Source organism: Camelus dromedarius, chromosome 8, assembly GCF_036321535.1.
Source record: "Camelus dromedarius isolate mCamDro1 chromosome 8, mCamDro1.pat, whole genome shotgun sequence".
NCBI classification, from domain to species: Eukaryota; Metazoa; Chordata; class Mammalia; order Artiodactyla; family Camelidae; genus Camelus; species Camelus dromedarius.
The window spans coordinates 65830141-65852311 of record NC_087443.1 but is presented as its reverse complement, the minus strand read 5'-3'; the positions used below and the strand labels follow the sequence as shown (position 1 = coordinate 65852311).

General features: G+C 48.6%; 1 protein-coding gene and 1 long non-coding RNA gene across 2 annotated transcripts; one reads left to right on the top strand and one right to left on the bottom strand.

Moving 5' to 3' along the window:
* Window positions 1-6605: 6605 nt before the first annotated feature.
* On the bottom strand, window positions 6606-19138 carry DUSP5 (dual specificity phosphatase 5). Its single transcript, XM_031461738.2, has 4 exons — window positions 18544-19138; window positions 14050-14198; window positions 10911-11130; window positions 6606-8129 (listed from the first exon to the last, which is right to left on the bottom strand). Exons 1-4 carry the CDS (start codon window positions 18920-18922, stop codon window positions 7723-7725), a joined length of 1155 nt encoding a protein of 384 aa, XP_031317598.2. The 5' UTR covers window positions 18923-19138; the 3' UTR covers window positions 6606-7722.
* Window positions 11352-16479, top strand: LOC135321839 (uncharacterized). The gene is made up of 2 exons (XR_010381986.1): window positions 11352-12703; window positions 13815-16479. It is a non-coding gene; the product is annotated as an uncharacterized LOC135321839 (long non-coding RNA).
* Window positions 19139-22171: the final 3033 nt, after the last annotated feature.

Here is a 22171-nt window from a genome sequence, read left to right as displayed (position 1 = left end):
TTGAAGAAAATTTTCAACAGATTCTTTATTAAAGAAGGTATATGAATGACCAATAAACACATGAAATAATTATCAACATCATTAGTAATTATGAAAATACAAATTTAAAAATTCCAATGAGCTACCACTACATACTACTAGAATGGTTAAACTTAAAAAAAAAAAGACAATACCAATATGAACGAGGATATGGAGCAACTGGAACTCTCATTCCTTAATGATAGGAATGCAAAACAGTATAATCAAGTTGAAAAATAGTTGGCAGTTTCTTATATAATTAGAAATATACTTACCATATGACCAGAAAGATGTCCAAGAATATTTATAGCTGCTTTGCATATAATAGACAAAAACTGGAAGCAACCCAAATGTCCATCAACAGGTGAATTGACAAACAAATGTTGGCATATCCATATCATGCAGTACTATTACAGAAATAAAAAGGAATTGATTATGAGTACTTATAACAACATGAATGAATGGCAAATGTATTATGCTCAGTAAAATAACCCAGACTCAAAAACCTACATACTGTATGATTCATTTATATGAAATTCTAGAAAAGGCACAATTGTAATGAAGGAAAACAGATCAGTGATTGCCAAAGTCTGGGGTGGGAAAAGAAAAGTAAATGCAAAGGAACACAAGGAAATTTGGGGAGTGAATAAGATAGTCCATCTCTTGATTGTGTGAAGTATTACATGGCTCTGTCAATATACATTTGCCAAAACTCTTTTAACTGTAAACTTAAAATGGGTGAATATTACACTATGTAAATTATATACCTCTTTAAAGTTGATTTTTTAAAATTATGAGCATCACTATTTAATTCCCATTGTGATAGGGCCCTGAAGGGAAGGTATAGGTACCAGCAGAGCATTTGATGTGGAATCCTGAAATCTGAGAAGACTTCCCCTGAGGTAGTGAAGTCATGAGTGAGGTACAGGGAGGCCCATAAATGACCAGGTGAAGAAGGGAAGGGATGAGATAGAGGGAGGCATGTGTGCAAAGGCCCTGAGACTTTCCAATAGAAATCCCACTTCTGCTTGCCCAATCCTCAAACCAGTGGGTTCTTCGCTGCTGCAATTATTGTAATTAACAGTCATGACCACTATTCACTGAGGACTTAATATGTCTTTGACCTCATATGAGGCAATTATTTCTCATCACATTCACTCTTCAAAATTGTACCCATAAGGTAGATTCAATTAGTATACTCCTTTCATGGATAAGAATTTTGAAGGTTAGATAGATGAAGTAATTTGTCCATGTCTACATAGCTAGCAAGTGGCAGAGCCGGAATTCAAACTCAGATTATTGAAACTCCAGACCTTAGGTTCTTAGAAACTACACAACTTCAGTCAGACTATCCGTTGGCTCTATTCTCCAGGCCAAACATCACTACCTTTCCAAACTCTTCTCATGTAGCATAGTCTCCAATCCTTCATTGTCCATTATCTGTAAACACACTAGTTTGTCTATGTCCCTCGTGAAATTTGGCTTCCAAATCTAAACTCAATACCATTGGAAGAGAAAGCTTTGTAAAGTTAATGAACCATTACAATGAGATTGCTTGAAACCCTGCACCAAAGGACAAGTAGATTTCATAACCCCATATGAGGGATGGAGACATGGAGACACATAACTGAGAAGTATTTGAATTTCCTTTCCTGGAAAACAGTGCTGTGTAGCGGAGAGAGTATGGCCTTGGGAGAGAGTAACTGGCTTTGACGTTCACAGGCTCTAGCTATGTAACCTTGGGCTGGGTTTGTAACCTCAGTTTTCTCATCTGTGAAACAGGACTAAGAATATCATTCTTTCAGGGCTTTTGTGGATCTTAAATGAGAGAACATATGCAAAACAGCCAGCATACAGTCTGCCCATACTAAGTGCTTTTTAAAGGAACTTTTTAAAGGTCCTAAGCAGTTAGGTTCCCCAGGGTCTGGCAGCCAGGCTTCCCGATTCTAAGTCTACTGTTCTTTTCCTCATGGGCTGGAAATAAACTTTTGTCATCCTCCTACCATAGAGATATATTTGAGGCTGCACTCTCTAGGAGGTTTATTCCTCTCAAGCAGTACATTTTCCCCTGGCTGCAGGAGAAGCCCCAAATGAAAAGCCTACAGATGCTTCAAGGGTCTATTTTAAGCTCCCACCTAGTGGCTTCTAGGTTTCTATGAACTTTATAAGTGAATGGGGGTGGGTGGGTGTGTAGGCAGCAAGGGATCTCACCTGCTACTATAGATAAATATGACTAGGATTTTAAATTTAGGTACCTTAATTGAGCATATTAGGGTGCTCGCTGGAGGTAATACAGGAGGGCTAGAGTTGAGTTTTATTGTTCCCAGGCTATCTGGTCATCTCTGGAACCTTATAGAATACTCAGTCTGTGGGCATTAATTAAACTCTTTACTGGCAAGTTAGCCAAGTGTGTGGCAGAGTCTCCACACCTTCTAGCTGAAATTGTTTTATTTACAGCCCCTGCTCAGGGAGTCTGAGCTAGGCAGGTCTCTGAACTTAGAGGAAACTGATTGGTCCCAGGGTACACACCTGACCCAAGGGCAGCCCACCCATAGGCTGACCAATGACCAATGAGGTGATGTGGTGACATGGACTCTGACCAATAGGGTAGCAGTAATTAAAGCTAGGAAACCTGCTTCCTTTAGGATATGGGGAGGGAGTCCAAAGTGGCACCTGGGGTTAACAAGCTTATGAGCTTATGGGCAGAGGATAGCATGGGCTTTGAAAGAGATGAAGAGAGCAGCTTCTGGTTCTGACAGCTTTTCATTCCTAACTTGTTGTTCATTCACTCCTTCACTCAACCAGTACTTACTGAACACCTACTAAAAATCAGGCCCTGTGCTAGATGCCTCTTGAAATTCCATGTAATCTTTGTTCTCCTGGTGCTTCTAGTCTGAAGACAAACATTAATCACAGATGAATGAATAATTCTTAAACTTTTATGAAATATGAAGAAAAGATATTGATAGGGAGTATGAGAAATTGAACAGGGATGTCTGACCTAGTTTGGAAGTCTGGGAAGGCTTCCCTGGAGAGGTGATGTTTCAGCTGAGAAGTGAAGGGCCAGTGTGAGTTACTTAGTTGAAGGGTGAATTTAGGGGAGAAATGTGTTTCAGGCAGAGGAGCCAGCATGTATAAAGAGGCAGGAGGGAGCATGGCTTCTTTAAGGGACACCAGAAAGCCATTGTGGCTGGAGTGGAGTGGAGCTGGGCATTAAGTGCCATTCGAATCTATACACAAACCCTTTTTCTTAATGTGGCCCGAGGAGACTCTTCCTTGAAAAGTAAGGCCCAGTGGACAAAAGCGCCTACTGTATACTCCAGATGCTCAGAGGGATACAAGATCAATAGCATAGCTTCATCCCTGGCTCTGCTGTTTACTAGATGTGTGACTTTGGGCAAGTTACTTAGTATCTCTAAGGCTCAGTTTGTGCATCTGGAAATAGAGACAATAAAAATGTTTGCACAGAGTTGTGGCGAGGATTAAAGAGACAATGCTTGTGTGCATGCCTATCTTGCTTTGTGGCACATAGTAGGTGCTTAGTATACACTTTTGATATTAGCCAAATGACTGAGAAAGGACCAGGGTTCAATAAGAATTCACTGTTAAAAAAGATTCACTTCTTTTCACACTCTGGTGGGGGTAGAGGTGGGGGCAAGACTAATAGGGTGTTCAAAACAAGGTAGTAAGTGATGCAGGAGGACCCAAGGGATGAGCCAAGGCAGGGGTCAGTTTGTTAGCCCAGGTAAACACAGCCACGTCTACAGGCTGGCACATCCAGGAGCTTGTGCATGAGGCGTGCTGGGACCAGAGGGGAGACAATGGAGCTGGAGCCAAGAAGAGAGGAGCTGGAGAAGGGGATCATGTGGGGCTGGGGACATGGGTTCAACTTCAGAAGCCAGCCCCACTCTGGGACAGAAAGTCCAGTGCACAGTCATCAGTACTTTTGAAGCTCTCACTCCCCACTAATCCCAGGTTCTAGCAGGTGCACAGTGTTAAATGGAAGGAGGGATGATAGTTACCTAGGCACAGAGTCACATCCATCACATGCAGTGTTGGGGGGTCAGGAGCACCTGCATTGTGGCTTTGAGCAATCTGTCCATCTGGGCCAGGGCTCCCCCCATAGAAGGTCACCAGCAGCAGAATACAGGGTTGAAAGTGGAGGGCAGTGCCAGAGATTCTAAGACACGGAGGCAAGGCCCTAGCCATGAGGTTTGGGTTCTGGATGGGTTTATACCAGAAAGAATACAGAACTTGGCAGATTTACTGAGAAGGCAAAAGAACCCAGTCCCATGGATAAATCCTTCAGAGTGAGACAGTGAGTAGCAACACTGAGGAGGTATAGGCTTCTCTCTGTATTTATGTATCACTTCATTCCATAAATGCATTGTGGTATATTTAATCTTTATGGCCCAAGTGTTGTTCTTTGATTTAAAAGTCACTCTGGAAATGGAAGCAAAAGAAAAATAAAGTTGGGAAATTATAATGGAAACAGGGTGGAGTCAATACCCAAAATATATGCCATACGTTCCTATAAAATTGCCAGAGGTAGGCTAGAAATTTGGTTCTGAGCTGCCTAGTGGCCTGAGCAAGGAGGGAAACAGGGGCAGTCATCAACTTTATGATGTTCAGAAGATAAACCACCAGCAACTCCGTGAGATACAGCCTTTCAGGGTATTGCTATCTGGGGTGATTTTTACCCTGGGTCCTCACACAAAGGAGAACCATCGGTACACAGGGCTCCTGCCAGCATACTGGTGTGAGCTGCTCACACATTTCCTGTTCCTAGGTCAGACCTAGCTAAGGAGCTAGGGTAGAACTGAGGGGCTCACAGACTCAGCTAGGAAACAGAATAGGGGAGAATTAACATCTCTATTCTCCCAGACACATCTCTACCTGAAACCTTGCTGGAGACCAATAGAGGTGTTTCTTCAAAACCTGGGGAATGAAAGACCTGGACAACACCACTTTAATTCCCCACCTTGCACTGAAAGCCAGTGTAAAGTTGGTCTGGGTAAAAATGGAGGTGTAATTAATGAGGAGACTATTAAGGGAGTGAGAGTTACAGAGCCATCCCCAGCTGCGGGGCTTCACTTGGCTTACCCTCCAGTGACTCACTGGCTTATGAGCAATCCTCATATGCCTGATTTAGAGGACTTACTCACCCTTCAGAGAAAGACTTTAATGCAATAAAGCAAATGTCAGCAAGTGGGACGCGGCTTAGCACATCACCCAGCCTGCACCCAGCTTCTCCCTCCCTGCCTCTCCCTTCTCAAGGCCCCTTCAGCCATTCAGCACCTGGACAGGCTCTCACAATGGGACACACTCCAAAGGTGAAAGGAAGCTCAGAGATGGGAAACCAGGCAGGGACCTCAGGCATCAGGTCGACCAAGCCCTGAAGTTTGGTCCAGCGAGGTTAGAGATTAGCACCAAAGCAGTGGAGTTAGGGGCCCAGTGAGGGTTAGAACCCAGGACTTCCCCTTCCCTGTACAGTGCTCTTCACTCCACTTTCTTCCCCTGGAAGCCCTGCTTGGATTATGCAGGTGAGGGGTATAGGCTGAAAGAAATGCAGCCTCCCTAGTCTGGGTGACATTCTTATCTGAGGACTTTCCAAGGACACTGTGGGAAAAGAAAGTTGTGTGGGAAGCAAGACCTCAAGCAAATCCTCTGAGGTGAGACGTTTAGAAAGAGCTGGGCTACCCTGGGCTCGGCCGCCTTCTTGCTATTTGCTGACATGGCACCTGTGGAGGGAGCTGGAGGCCTCTTTGGGCCCCCAGTAATCAAGGGGTATGGATTGGAATCCTTGTGTCAGGCACCTGTGATGGTATAAATCCCAGCCAGTTTCCAGTTCCCCCTGATTAGGAAACAGGGGCCTCAAGAGTTAGGCTGGAGCAGAGGCACAAGCCTTGGGATAAGCCCCTTCCTTCCAACACCACACAGAGAAAATTATTCAGAAGGCAAGCTGATTCAGCCTTGGATTTAAACCCAGTCATCGAGGGGTTTACCTAGGAACTCCTGAGGGTATTATCTGGAAAAATTAATTCCAAAGGGTATAAAGAGGGAGAACAGGACCTTAAGGTGAACCTTCACCTAGTTCACTTATCTGTCCCTTGGTCATTTCCCCAAACTTTTCTGAATGTCTGCTGTATGCCAGGGACTGGAGGGCAGAGGCTGACCACCAGCTTGGAGGGAGGAAGCTGACCTCAGGTTGGCTGGAATCAAGGGCCTAGAGCTTTAAGGGACTTTTAGGATCATCTAGCTCAGTTCACTCATTTCATACATGAAGAAGCTGAGGTTCGAGTTGGACTCTTTCCCTGGGGCTCATGGAAGTGAAGAGCCCAGGATAGGAGGATGCTCTCCATGTAGACTGCGCCTAAGGAATTGTCTTGCAAGCTTGCTCAGGGAAGCCTCTCAGTTGGAAAGCACTGTTCTGTATCATTGTCAAGATTGCAAGCTTGTGAGCAAATGCACAGCCTCATGCCTCCAGCTGCACACCCTTGGGGTTCATTTGGAAGTAAAACCCAGTGAGGCAGGCTGGGTCCCCACCTCAATGTATCCCTGCCCAACTCACCAACATGAAGAAGCACTTTTTTCTTTTTACTCTTTTTATTTTGCACTATAAAAAAACAACATACAACAACAACGACAACAACAACCAGTAACATACTGCTTTTCTTCACATTCATATGGATTTTAGGAAATTATTGCCTTTTCCCCTGGAGAAATAACCTACAGACAAAAAAAGAAGTAGTACCACATTGAGAAATCTGCAAATCCCAGAAGTCAACAGCTTGAAGACAACCCCCAGGGGCAGGGAGGAAAACATGTGTCACCAGAGACGAGACAAGCACGTGTAAGGACAGCAAGCTGGGGTGACGACCGTTTCAATGCCACTGACCCAGGCAGTAGGTACCCTTTCTCTCCTGGCACCTACTGCCACCACCTCAAAGGGGTGATTTTTGGTCTATGGTCTAAAGAACTCTTCAAATAACACAAGAGTTGCTTTGAGGAGAGGTGCAACGAGAAAGGTTCAAGTATGAGTAAGAATCATGCCGAAGTCCAAAGTCAGGGAAGAACCCACAGTGAAAGGGAAACCAGGCTGTTACCGTCTACTTCACCCAGCTGACTCCACTGGACTCAGGATGGAGTCTCGAAAACATATGAGGGTTCAAATCAGCATATACGCTGTGTTCCCTAAAGCCCTGTAGGGTTACTTTCCCGACTAGATGGTGACCAGATCAGCTTATGCCCTGAAGCAACAGAGACAGATCCCGAGGCTGCCAAAGTTAAAAATGTAAGGTGGAAATTGTGCTTCCTTCAAGGTGAATTGGCTTTGTTACTGCCTTTTCTCCTGGTCTTGCGACTGCTCTCCCCCAAGTTGCTGCAGGTATTTATTGCCTTATGCTTGAAATGAAAAGGCGAACTTTGAGGTGCAAAGGCCGGGCAGTCCTGAGGGCAGGGGTTCTGGAAGTACAGTAGTCAGCACGTGTGTGCTCTTGTAATGGCTTGGCCTTCCTTCGGTCCCGAGAACCTATCCCCGAGATCAGTCTGAAGTTTGTTTGCAAACCTGGTGACCACTCATTGTCCCATCGGGGCAGCGGGACAGAGTGAGGTCTTCAGTATTGCACAGGTATGAAATGTCAATGAGTCAAAATACAAAATCACAGTTGTTCGTGGGGCTGGGCTGGCTCCTCTATCCTGGTTTTAGCAGGATGTGGCTGTGGCCATGGGGCTCCGGCTGAGCTCTGAGACCGTCGAGTGGGTGGGCACTGGTGCCAGCACCGAGGTAGGGAATGTGCAGTACGAACCCTGCACGTCGGGGCTCAGTGTCTGCAAATGGGCTATGAACGAAGGGCCGGCTGCCTCCCCTTGGCAGGAGGGAGCCTGGGGGGTAGGCGTGGAAGGCAAGATCTCAGACTCATACTGCAGGAGCTGGCCCATGAAGCCGAAGTTGGGCGAGATCACACTCCTCCTCTGCTTGATGTAATCGAAGGCGTCTTTTAGGCGGAACTGCTTGGTCTTCATGAGGTAAGCCATGCAGATGGTGGGTGAGCGGGAGATCCCAGCCTCACAGTGGACCAGGACCTTGCCTCCCTCTTCCCTGACACAGTCTGGAAGAAAGGAAAAACAGTGGGAATGAGTTGGGATTGGAACCCAAAGACAATTGGTTTAATTAAAGGAGTTTTAAAAAAAATGACCTAGTTATCAAACAGTCTACCTGCTTAACCGCTATGCTATGTTCCCACATGAGTCTGCTGCCAGTCTTTAATCCCCACTGGTGAGGATAGAGCTTTTGGGGTCTCCCAATGATGTATACTTCCATAGGACCTTTACAACCCTTAGAGCTGCTTCCCAGTTCTTCAGGATTCTTGCACAGGTTCTGCCACTAGAGGCGCTAGACCTGGCATAACCTGCTTCCTGGGGATGCCATCTTAACTTGGGTTCTACGGATAGGATGGGTTTCAAGAGGTCTTTGGAAAAATCCTTGAAATTGAATGTAAGTTTTTACTGGGCATCCACATTTTTCTGAGAGGGTCCCAGGCTCAAAGACTGACTCAGAGAAGCAATTTGTCTCTGGGGGTCTGATTCTAAAGGCGATGACCTAGCCCACATCCTGGTAGAGGCCTTCCAGTCTCCCCGGCCACCCTTGTTTGGCTGTCACAGGGCAGGATGCTTGGCTCAGCCCCAAGGATTCCCACCAACCAAACATACAATAAATAATGCACAGCCACTAATTATAGCCTTGGCTAAGTGACGCTTACTAGATGAAGGATATAAATGGCTCTGGCAAACTCCATCTTGCACAACAATGGGAGTCACTGCTATAAAGCTACCACCATTGGTTAGCATTCGTTAGCCCAATATGACAAAAGGTGGGGTGCCCTCCATTTCTTTTCCACTCCTCCCCCAAAAATGGGCAGAGGTAAAAGGTTAAATATATTTACATACCAAATAAAAACCACAAAAAAGGCTTTCCAATTCCCTCTCTTGCTAGTGGGGAAACAATTACATCACAGGAAGTTAGATATACCTGGTATTATGTAAGGCCACAGCATGCAAAAGCATTTAAGATTTTGAAGGGCAAATAAAAGGTCAGCCCCCTTACCCACCTCCCTCCTCAAGTTCAAGAAGTTTGCAAATGTACCTATAAGATCAAAAAGATCAAGTTTCTGAGGGATCACGGAGGAATCCCATCAGAGTGAAAACCCCAAAGGATACTCCATGGTAGCTCATGAGAGGTGCACCCCATACAGTCTCTGACTCAAAAGGAAGAAGAAAGTCCCTGTAAGTGAGTTCAAAGGGGACTCTTAAGTCCCTAGGACCACAGGGTTGTGACTCCGATTTTCCTTTGCTCCTCCACTGGCCTCCGAGTAGTGTAGCTTTTAATTGGCCCAAAGCCACATCTCAGAAAGCAAAGGGCCTACAATGTGTTGCTTCTGGATCCCACTCCACCCCTCAGGGCTTGCCTTTCATGTGGCCCTCGGAAGGGGTAAGTGCCTGGTTTGGCCTCGGCCCCTCCTTCCTTCAGCAGGCCAAGGAGTCTGGGGAAAAGCATCCCATGTTCTTTCAGAAAGCTGTGGGTTTGTGCAGTTATGTATATAAACAAACACAATGCACACATAAGATGGGGAGGGAGGTTTCTGGGAAGCAGATGGGGGCGGGTTTCATGATCTCACTGAGTAGCTATCCAGGTAATTAAATAACAGCCTGAGAAGGGCAAGGCATTCCCAGGGACGGGGACAGGGAGAACAAGTTAAGGGTTTCTCACCCTGAACCCATCACTTTGGCTGCCTCTCAGCAACTCCAAAGGACTCAGTTCAGCCTAGAGGCTCAGGGGCCAGGGAGGGCAGGCTTGGCCCTTTGCCTCTGGTGAGTTTCTCATAGGGTTTCCTGTGCAGTAGAAACCATGTGCGAGGAGCCAAGGGGGCCCAGCATGTGGCTGACGGGGTAGGGGACCCTTTAATGGCTCCCTGCACTAAGTAGTATCATTGCTGCACCCAACACCTGCCTTTTCCCTTCCAACATCCGTCAGGGCAAGAAGCAGGAAGAACATTTCTCTGCTTCAACAACTCTGCATGTTTAAAGGGAAAGAAGGAAAGGGGTCAGGACCACAAGGATGGGGAGTGGGTCTCGCAAATTTGCGACCCAACAGTTAGCCTAGCCTCTGAGGGAGAGGGATGGGGAAGAAAAGATATCAGACAAAGAGAACCATTCAGGCTACACTGAGAAGCTGGAATCCCAAGACCCAAAGTCCTCTCCAGGCAGAGGGACCAAAGGTTTCCAGGTCTACACAATGGAGTAAATGATAACTGCCTCACAGAATATACAAAGGATGCAAAAATATGCCAACTTCTCTGTGCATAAAGCACAGGGCTTGAGAAGAGTGCTATCTTCAATCCAAAATTAGCTGAAATGCAAAACAGACTGCCCCCAAAGCAGTTTGCCAAAAACCATGGAAAGCTGCCGGAGCCCCAGGGGCTCAATGCGTAAGTAGTGCTCTCTCATTCCTTCTGTTTGCTTTTAAAAATATCCCAACCTACGTAGAAGCACAGTTTGGGTGGTTTTTCCCTCCCCTGCTTCCTTGATGTGAAGCATCACGCACACATGCACCCCACTTCCTGCCCAGCCAGAAACACTAACAAGAGCGGCAATGAGTCCAGCCATAAAATTATATTAATTCATTTATCTTGCAAATTAAAGCCCCTATTAATAGCAACTCAAATCCTTCCCTCTGCCTTTTTGGTAGATGCATCCCTTCTTGGCTCCAACTTGTGGTGGCTGCACAAACAAGATGCTTTTCTTCTCAGTGAAGGGAGCCCCCATCAGTACATTGAAATCTAAGAACACCTGGGGGGTCCCCAAAACAGCTGAGGGGGAATGGCTGCACCTACCGATGAAGTCTATTGCTTCTTGAAAGTGGGAGCTGATGTCAGCTGTGTGGCTGTCTTCCACAGGGATCCATTTGTAGTGTAGGTGGGTCATGCAGGCCTCGGAGGTCCGCCGTGAGACATTCAGCAGGGCCGTGATGTGCAGGTTGGCAAGGAACTCGCACTCGGATGCATGGTAGGCACTTCCAAGGTAGAGGAATGGAAGGATTTCAACCGGGCCGCCCTGGAAGCAGGGGCAAAAGACAACCAGGAAATGTTGGATTGGCTGGCTCTTTCGGGAGAGGAGCAAAACAACCCTGACCTAACCTATTTGCTTTAAGGTGGGAGGCTCCCTTTCTGGTTTCCAGGTAGAGAAGGTTCAGAGGCAGGGCAGTTCACGAGTGTGGGTGGAGCCTCCATCCTGGCAAACTCTCTACCTTACATCACTGCCTTGTGACTCAATGACAGCAAATCCCACACAGCCAAGATTTTCATTTTCTTATATATATATCGAAATGGTAGGAAATGCCGGCGGCCTTCCTATGCTGACAAGATGAGAAGCGTGTGTTGTGATGGAAGCCTCAAGAGGCCCGTGTGGAAGTTCTAGCTGCCCTGAGAGTGCCAGGGCAAGCCCTTTAACCTCAGGGGCAGCCTTGGTTTCCTTCTAGATAAAATAGAAAAGGGTTCAACAAGGTGAGCTCCCCTCTTCACAATCCAGACATTGTATATAATGTCTTTCATCAAAACTGGGACATTGTGAACCCTAAGATGCAGCTGGATCTCAGGGAGGTTAAATGGGTTTCCTCCCCTAGCCCCACCCCTCCAAAAAAGTACGCTTCTCCAAAGCGAGAATAGTCACGATCCACCCAGGATCCTCAGGTAAAGAAAAGCTGTTAGGCCGTGAGCAGAGGGGCGTCCTCCACCCCTGCTCTTCTTCAAGTGGGGCTGAGTTTTGGTGAGAGATGCTGACATCCTCAGCCTTTTGGGAGGCCACCCACACAGCAGGTTTCTAGTTAAGGAGGATCCCCATTAGAACCAGAGACCATCTACCCCTGAGGCAAAGCTAAAAAGAACTGCTAGCTAGTCTGGCTCTGGCCATCTCAGCATTTCCAGGGTGGCAGGAAAAGCCATTGTTCCATAATTGGAACAATGGGAGCCCCTGGGGATTTAGAGGGAAAACACTGGTCTAGGGGGACAGTGGCTGTGCCTTTGGGAGCCATTCCTGTATCATCCATCCGCCTCCTGTGTTTCTATTTCCTGTCCTGGAATAAGAGTGGAATGGAAACCTTGGGGCAGACCCACAACAGGGAAAGCGGCAGGGGACGAGGGCCGGCAGCAGGCAATTCTCAAATTACCCTGCATGTGGTGTTTGCTTTTTCTTTCCTGAGAAGTCAGGTGTTTAAAGCAAAGGCAAGTCTGGCCACTTGAAAGAAAGTTATACAGGATTTTACAGACCGTACAATAGTAACAACCAGTATTTTTATTAGCTGGTCCCTGAGCTTAACACTTTAGATGTACCTACATAGATCTCTCATCTCTTTAGTGGCTGGAAAATGCTGACACCACAGGCCTGGGATCCTATCCAATTTCTTCTGGAGCTTAGCCCCACACCCTGAAACCACATTTCTTTCCTTTTTTTGAATCTTCTCTTTAGACTCAAGAGGAAGACACCAAAGGCCTTCAGAAACCCCAAAGGTTAACATGACCTCGCCTGGCTTCTCTCAGTGCAGAAGCGCTACTAAGAAGAAACGCTGGGGGGTTCCCCAGATGAACCCAGGAGACACATCAGGGCCTCCCCGGTCCTTGCTTGGCCAAAGGTCTGCTATGCTTTCACAACATCCTGCAAATTCTCATTTCTCTTTCACTTTCTGAGAAAAGAGGGGGGAAACACCACCCAAACAAACAAACAAAAATAGAAATCCAGCTAAGCCGGATGCCCATGGCTTGAAAGCTAAGGGTTCATCATACACTGTAATTTTAATAAAGGAAAACAAACAAAATAATAACCCTGGCACCTTGCCAAGCTAATAGGCTTCCTCCTGACCAAGGATCCCTTTCAAGGAAAGGCCACCTGGCTGTCCTTGGAAGGTTATCCCCAGGGCAGAGCTCTGCTTGTGGTGGGCAGCTGGCATTTTAGGCAGCGTCTAGAAATCTTCCTTCTTATGATTTGGATGTGTTCTTATTCTGTGGGAAGAACTTGAAAAGATCCTCCTACCAAGTCAGGTGCCTAGAATGGCCTTCTTCCAAAAGAAGGCATGTGGGAAAAAGAACAGGGTCCTGAAAAAAACCAGAACAGGGAGTTAAGAGAAGGAGGTTCTGGGCCTAGTGCTGACATGAACCCTGCTGCAGGATTCTTGACGAAATCAATCATCCCACCAGCCATGACAGTTTTTCCCTCTGTAAAGTGGGAAGGTGGGTTTTGATCTTTGGTTTCTGCAGATTTGAGTCCTCACCTGCTTCTCCCTCATCTTCCTACATCGTAGGTAACCCCATGACCAAGCCTTCCACTTTTCCTTCCTTTAATTAAAGTACAATTCTTTGAACGAAAAGAGAAAACTCATGTTTGCAGACACAAGAAATCCTCTATTATCTCTTGCTCTCCTCTGGTTTCAGAATTTATGGAATTATAAGCATCAAAAACCCTTCGGAAAGGCTGCTTAGCCATCCAAACAGTAGTTTCTCTACAACCCTCCCCCAATGTTCCTCCTGCCCCATCTCAGTTAAAAATACCAACAAGAAACGCCTTGACAGGTACCAGGTTGGTTTGCAGAAACTGCAAAACATGAACAATTACGAAGATCAACGCAGGTAGCCTGAAAGTCAGCTCTGAAACGTCTTCAGAGAAACCTAAACTGATATTTCAAAGCTTCTTTGCACCTCCCAGGCCAGCTAGTATTAATGTATCTTTTCACTTCCCTTTTCCTCCAGAAGCCGTCAAGCATCCTGAGGCTCGTTTGCTCTTGTCAGCTTATTTGCTGGAAGGAAGCCCATTTACTCTTGGATGGAAACTCAAGTTGGCAAGCAACAGAGGCTCTCTAAAGCTAGAAGCCTCTGCCAACTCCCTGATCCGCAAAAGAACCAACCAGCGTGGCTGAGTAGGGAGAGGGGAAGTCACGGTGCTGTGCGGGGACCAGAGCCAAGATGCCACTTCCACGCCATGTACCTGGTCGTAAGCCGGCCTGTAACTGATGTTGAGCACTGGTTTCCCACTTTGACTGATGAGGGCTCTCTCGGTTTCAACCTTCTCTTGTGAAATGGGTTTTACATCCACACAACACTCAGGATATTCTGAGTGGAAAGTCTCATATCCCCCTACAAGAAAAAAGCAAGAGAGATGTAAGCATTGATTTTTCTCAGGCTGTCAGAAAATGCCAAGAATTGATCAATACCCTGAGTGTGGAACAGTCAAAAATATTAAGCTACTATAGATTCTGGTCATCTAAAACAATTGAACCAAAACAAGTAATAGTTTTAGAATAGAAATGGGACACACACACACACACACACACACAAAAGCTATAGTTCAGAGAGGCAATGATTAACTTTTGGTGTCTATCAGAAGCAGCTTAAACTGTGAAAGGGAATATATCTGGCACCTGACAAATATTAAGCAAATCTCTCCAGAAAAGGATAGCTACTTTCTCTCTTGTCTATCTAAAATGCAGGTGTGATTATGCAGAATTTCATTAATTCGTGAAACAGACTCCTAAACTGGTCTGTTTTGCCCTTAGCCCATGAGCTCTAAACTGGATTATAAATCCCCTCTATTCATATGGGAATGGGAGCTAACATGAGGTTTAAACTCAGGGCAATAAAACAGCCCTGCCCTTTCTCTCTCTCCCAAGGTGCTAAGAACACTGCTGACAATCTTCTCTATAGGCCCAATTTAGAGTAATCAATCTAGTTAATAACCTTCCAAACCAAACTGGAGGAATGAGGCCTCTGGAACTTAATTCTCACTCCCTTAAATAAAAACTCTCTCTCCCCTTGATGACCACCTACTCCCCATTTCTATCTCCTTATTACCCTCCCCTGGTGAACTTTCCCCCCCAACCACACACATGCCCTCAAATCAGTAAGTCAACTACTGGCAGGTATGATTCTGTAAAAATCTTTGCTATATTTAAACTTCTCCAAATGGATCATGTAAGGTAAAAACTGCTCTCTGACCAAGTCACAGAAACTTGAGTGTATTAATAACCCTTCTCAGGTCCATACATGTGGTGGGGAAGAATCAAAAGAAAAACTGGCCTCAAAACCTCAGAATGCCAGGTGCCACTGGGGAACAGGCCAGCCTTGCCTGGGGGAACCCTTTGCTTCCAATCCAAAAGGACCTAAGGCACTTCCTAGAGCCTCCAGAAAACCCAGTTCTTTTTCTGGCCCAGAGAATTCACTTGGGTCAAATCATCAATTAAATAAGCATTCTGAGACCATGTGGTTTTTCAAAGAGGTCACCCTTTTAACTTGGTCTTTGGTATTGTGATACCTCACAATGGACCACATGGTGGCTATTTAAACCCCTGCAGGAGACAAATGGTTAATGGATTACATGGCAGCCTCCAGCTCCCTCCCAGAAGCTGCAGCCAATTCCTAGAATGAGTCATCTTGCCATTACTGCTTCCTCTCAGCTTGCTGGAACTGCCTCCGCCCCCACTTAGCACAACCAAATCTCCCCTGTGGTCACTTCGACAAACAGCCCATTGCCCGCCCCCCTCCCCAAGCTTCTGGACCTCCACAGTGACCAAGTTCCTAGTCACAATGACAGGCGGTGAGGTAGAATGTGTGGAGGTGTCTGTGGCTTAGTTTCCCCTCCCCCCATAGCCCTAGGCCCCCTTCCTTCCTAGGAAGCAGACAGAATGCCAGACTTAAACTGACCCACAGCTTCCTTGGAAGAGGTGAGAGGTGTCCTCAATCAGTAGATCACTTCCTGTGCTTGGGCCTCAACATCCTGAGTTGCAGGAGACAAACTGAGTGTCAGGGGATGGGAATCTGAAGCAAGAGTGGCCCAGTCCCCAGTCCTCTCAAACTTTAGAATGAGGCTTGGAAAAGAGAAGCCTGAAGGCCACCCCATCTCTTGGCTTTAAATAGAGTGCTTAAGAGCCGACTCCCAGGAGGACAGACAGGAGGAGCGGGTGTGGGCTGGGTCCTGCCTGCCTGTTGACAAAATAAGGCAGGCAGACAAAGAGTCTTAGTGTCGTTGAGGAACAGATAAACAGTGCCCTGCCTCTTCAAGTTGGGGTCAGGACAAGTCCTTCAGATTAGATGGTCTCTGTCTTTCACCCACTCCCATCTGAGGGGTGGAGAGGCGAAACATTCCTCTCTGGTGCCTCACTTGAGTTGCAAGAGCCATGGCAATTCTTCTGACTGCTTCAACGCTCTTTTGAGTGATTCTGCTTTCGATCAGCACCACACTGCCAGAGGAGCAGACAAAGTGCAAGGACACTATATAAATACCCACTGACAATTCCATTCAGTTATCGTCTCGTTTTAGTGGGTTTTTTAGGGGGTGGGGGAAACATTGAGGGAAGTGTAAAAGGCACTGTTCCCACGATCTGAGATGCCACCAGATTAAAAACCTGAACTTTTATCTGGACATGAGTTAAAGAAATAATGTTCTTTGGCAACAACTTAAAAGTTTAGTACTGTTATAAAGGTAAGTACCAAGCAATTTCTCCTGAAATTTAAAAGGGACATAACTTTCGCCCTGACAATCTCATAATTTTACTGAAAGATAGTGCACATGCAAAAGTATTTGGACAAATACTCTCCCACATTGCTTCAAGTAGTAAGGCTGGAAGCAACCTACTTACTGGCTATCACCAGGGGACGGGTTTAAAAGTGAATCGGACATGTATGCTCTGATACGGACAAATCTCTCAAGACCTAGTTAGGTGAAAGAGGCACGAACAGGAACTATACACAATCATTCTATTTTTAAGATACTCATGGAAAATTAATTTATCTAAAGAACAACAAGAAATAGTTGACCATTGTCTAGGGGGAGTGGAACTGGGTCCTAGGATGTACAGAATATGCACTTTTCATAGTACAGCCTTTATGCTTTATGTTACTTTCATTTAAAAAATTTAAACATTAATCTTCCTGGGATGTGATTCTACAGAGCTGCCTACTTCCTGTGACAATAACTTCTAAACTGCTAGCATAGCCCCCTTGGAGAGGGGTGGGGAGCAGAATAGGACTAAGAGGGGTTTCCTGGAACATATCTTTCATGCTACTGGAGAGGCAGAAGCTTTTCCTGTACTAAGAACAGGAGACCAAAAAAAAAAAAAAAAAAAAAATCAGGAAGACAAAGAAATCAGGGGCCAACCTCTGCAGAGCTTGGAGGGCATGTTTCCATTCCCTAGGGGCTGAGGCTGGATAGAGGGGAAAGATTATCATCTTCTGCCCGTTGTTTCTCTAACAGGAATCAACAGGGGACAGTCTGCAAGAGGTGCTAATAGAGATGGGAGCTGCCTGTGTGCCTCTGGTATCTCCTGGCCTGGAGTGTGTAAAACTCCCCAAGTTGCACGGTTTTAAACAGCGCCCTCACTCTCTCAGCTCACTGCATCTGAGTTCTGAACCGAATCAGTGTTACATCTGGAGGTGTCTACACCAGAGTTGCCAGGGCCCTGGGGCACTACCTGGGTTGAGTCCTTATCTCTGTACAGCAGGCTAAATCTTCATAAGGTTACAAAGGACTCAAATACAAGGCGGAAGCAGTCATGGAAAGTGACCCAGAAATTTAAGTGTCAATCACCCACCCACCACCACCACCAAAATCATCTCCCCTAGCAGGTGTAAGGGGCAGACTGGTGACGCAGCTTCTGGGGGGGGGGGGTCCTCAAACCAAAGGCGACGCAATTCCCTTTACAACCATCCTGTGGCACCTCTCCTAAATCCTGGTTCCCTAGCCAGCACGCCTCCCACCCAGACAGCGGCCGGCCGGGTTTGGCCCGGGACTCCTCCAGGGGGTGATCCCGGGGCGGGGGAGAGGAGGTGAAAAGGGTGGGAAGGCTGTCAGCTCCAAACTGAGCAAGAGAAAGGCCTAGGAGGGGAGAAGGGGAAGCCAAGGAACAATAAAAAGCAATAAAACGAAATGGAAAGGAAGGGGAGGGACTCGCCAGGGTCAAAAAGGCAAGAGGGTCGAAGAAGACACAGCCTAACGTATGTTAATTGTCCAGGCGGGAGGCAGGGGGCACCGCGGCGCCACGCTCCTTGGGGCTGGGGGGGGGGGGGGGGTAAGGTCGCGACCTGCTGATCGCGCCAGATCTATCAGGACGGCTCAGAGCGCAGGCCCCAGCGAGAGCGGTGAAACCCGCGCCAGGAAACGGGACCCAAGCCCAGCACAAGCCGACGGCCCCCACCTCCCCAGCTGCTAAGAAGCAGCGCCCCCAGCTGCGTAAGCAGTCCCACCCACCCCGCCGACAGGCTGTCGGCGCTTTCGAGGAACCGGTGGGGAGGGGGAAGCTGTGAGCGCTGACACTGGCAGTGCCCTCCCTAGCGCACGTCAAGCCCCAGGATGCAGACCCAGCGGAGAACTTCCCGGGTTCCAGGGTCGAAGAAGGGGTCCGGCGCCAGAAGGGTATCCCAGAGCCCAGGGCCGTCCCGGCGTGGAGGCGGAGAGGGTGACAGGGGACCGCCGCCCCGAAGCGCTCACCTTTGAGGAAGTAGACCCGCGGGCCGGCGGGCAGACAGGCGAGCAGCGAGGTAAGCACGACGCGTGCGGCGCTCTCCTCGCGCAGCTTCTGCCAGTGGCGGCTGCCCTGGTCCAGCACGACCACGGCAGCCACGCCGCCGCCGCCCTCCTGCAGCAGCCGCGCGCGCGCCGCCTCGTCGGGCAGCACGTAGCGCGCCGACACCGTGCCGCCACGGGCCCGCCGCAGCACCACCGAATTGAGGTTGACGTTGAGCGAGCCGCGCACGCTCGAGGCGGCGAAGGCCAGGTAGGGCCGGCAGTCGAGCACCACACAGCGCGCCGCCGCCTCCTTGCGGAGCATCTTGCGCAGCTGGCGCCCGTCGAGAGACGTGACCTTCATGCCGCCACCGCCGCCCAGCGGCCCCGCGCCGCGCGCCCCGCAGGTGCCCACAGCCAGGGTGCCCGCGGCGAGGCCCGGGAGGGCGACCCGCGGGGATGCGGTCGGCCCACCGAGTCTGGCGCCGGAGCGGCCGCTCAACTCTTCTTTCCCGCCCCTCACGCTAGGCGCCCGGCCCGGCCACTCGCCGCCCCAGAAGCCGGGGATTCCGCCAGCAGCGCCGCGTTTTATGTGAATGAGTGTGCGGCCCGTGACGTGGCTGCCCATATAAGGCCGAATATGGGTATTTCCCCGCCCCTTCTGGCTGTGGCCACGCCCCCGGAGAGCGGGACGCGCGGGGCCGGCGCTGAGCGTTAGTCAGCCGGGGAAAGAGGAAGTGGCTGGCGCCTCCCTGCGCTCTCTGCGGCATTGAGCAGAGACACTCACTCGCGCATCACCGGGGGCTGCCAGTGGGGGTGTCAGGAACACCACGAAGCCGAGGTGACCCACGCCGTGCGGGAAGAGGAGGAAGCGGAGGAGGCAGAGCCGGCGCCGCACCATCGCCCTTTGAGTTTCATAGACGTAGGTTCAGAACCTGCTGGGGGCTGTGACAGGCACCGCGGTAGGCAAAGCAAGGGGCGCCCTCGGCCAGTGCCCCCAGATGAATCAGAAGTACATTTCGAGCCTTACCGGTCTTTACGCGGGAAATGAGATGATAGCTGGGATTTGCTTCAAGGGCTGGGCTGTACATGACTCGAGATTGGATTCGTGTTGGTAATCGTTGAAGTGATGGATACTTGGGGGTTCTTTACCTTTCTTTATGTTTTGAAATTTTCCATAATAAAAGTACCCAAAAGTAAAGATGGTGAGAAAAGAGCAGCAATTAATCCCCACAAATGGATCCTGCACCTTGGGTGGTCTTTTTCTCTGTCACCCTCCCAATAATAATTAGAATATTTGTGTTTTAAGGGACGGTTTTCTGGCCCCAGGAAAATCTGTCATGAAATCAGCTGCAGCATCGACATGCATGGTTGATGGTGCTCAGCCCAGCCAACTGTCCAGGTGGCTTCTGGATTTGGGGGATTATCTGTGGATCAAGTATAATCCCAGGCTGTCTGCCCCCACCAGTCCCCAGCAGCTTCAGGCATCCTATCGCGTCTTCGGGAACTGGACACGATTCACTCATTCAGCAAGTACTTATTAAGGGTCGGCTCTGTGCCCTGTTAGCTGCAGGGACATGTGTGACGGAAACATGCTTCTCCCCTCAAACTCAAGACCTACTATTTTATTGTGAGCCTGAGGGAAGAAGCCTGCCTCCACTAGGGAGGGGCTTGTTGACTACTGACGGAGGGGAATGAGATTTTTAAAGGGAAGCAGAAATCAAATTCTAAAATCAAATGCAATGAAATCGGATACCATATAGCTGGCATTGCCTCTGGGTCTCAGTTGCCTTCAGTCAGGGGCGCTGGCCTCACCCTGCCAGTGGAGTCTTAATGAAGAAGTGATGTAGGGGTTTTCTTCCTCTCTGGGGTTATCTGTGCCCACTTTCCCTGCAATCTGTTCCTCCTCCAGTGTCACCATACACTTGCAGACATTTCAGCCTAGAACCACACATGTGTGGCGCACCCACATGGCCAGTGAGCAGGACACACTGCACCAGCTGCCCCCCAGCCCAGAGAGGAGGTTGGGTCTCTTTAAGGTCCTGTAGTCAGCGTGGAGGAGCATCCAGCGTGGAGGTGTGTGCCATGGGGTAGGGGTGGGGCCCTGGAGAAACCCCCACCCCACCAAAGCAAAGGAGAGCTGAGGTGAACTGCAATGAACAAATGGAGGTGAGCCAGGCCCTGGAGAGGGAAAGGGGAGGGCATTCCAGGCAGAGAGAACTGCTTGAGGTAGAGGAAAAAACAATAACCCAGCATGGTATGTGCTGGAGGTACGTGGGAGACTAAGGCATTTCTGGTATTTATTAGAAAATTAAGCAGGATCAAGCGACAGAGGGACTTGTGTGCCATTTAAGGCATTTGGATCTTCTCCTTTGGCTGAGCAGTCCTGGATGAGGGCTGTTACTCAGTGACCTGGTCAGGTGAGCACTCAGGGGCCTCCCTGAAGTGGCACTGTGAAGGATGGATGTTTTATTTGAGAATAGGGGGAGCGGTCCAGGCCGGAGTCAGGGAGACAGATAGGAGGCTTTTCTGGGTAATCCAGGCCTGAGCTGATAAGGGCCTGCAGGAACTTGGCAGTGATAGCAGGCCACACAGATGGGAGAGACATTCAGGAAGTAAATTGCCGGAAGGGTTGGGATGGGGAGAGAGGAGTAGAGGTTGATTGAGTGATTGGTGACACCTTTAGACAGGGACCCTACAGAAACAGGTCTGGGTAGGGAGCAGGAGGAGGGGGCAGGGGTGAAATTTAAACATACTGATAAGTAGAAATTGATCATGGGCTGCCCAAGGGGATAGTGCTAGAGTGGCCTGACCAGCAGTGTAGGAAGGTCAGCCGGATTGCTCTGTCACTTCCCATGCCCAACAGATCACCAAGTCCCAGGACTCTGCCTTCCAGATCTCTTTTCTAACCTGCCCTTTCTAGCCCCGTGGCCCCAAGCCAGCTTCGTGGGCGTGTGACCTGTATAGCTGCACAAGGCCATACTTAGAAGGGCACCAGACTTGGCTTAATGCTCTGCTCTCTTGAAATTCTTAATAATTTTTGGACAAGGGACCGTGAATTTTCCTTTTGCACTGGGCCCTACAAATTATGGAGCAGGTCCTGCCCATGGCTGTAGTAAAAGGGCCCCATTAATCCCTCCGCCCCAGACTGGGCCCTACAGCAGCATCCTGTTTCCCAATCTCCAAGCCCTCTCCTTGCTCTCTTGTCCTCTGCAATGTGATCTTTTCAAGCTTAGATCAGAGCGTAGAGCCCACCTGCTCTGCTCAAAAACGCTTGGTGACACCTACGCACTGTCTGATAAAATCCACATTCCTTAGTGGAACACCAGGGTCCTTGTTCTGGCCAATTGGCCATAACCCACCTCTAGCCTTGCTTCTCTCCTTCCTTCCCCTGACCCCCAGCCCCAGGCTCCAGCGACACAAAACTGTCTGTTTTCTAAACTTGCCCAGTATTTTGCTGCCGCCACTCTTTCCCACAGGACTTGAGTACCTTCCCCCATTCCTTTGTGTAGGAATCCTTCTCCACCTTCACACACCAGCTCCAGAGCTACTGTTGCACCTCCCAGAAGCTGACCCCTTAATCCCTCAGCCTGTTAACCCGTCCCCCTCCTGG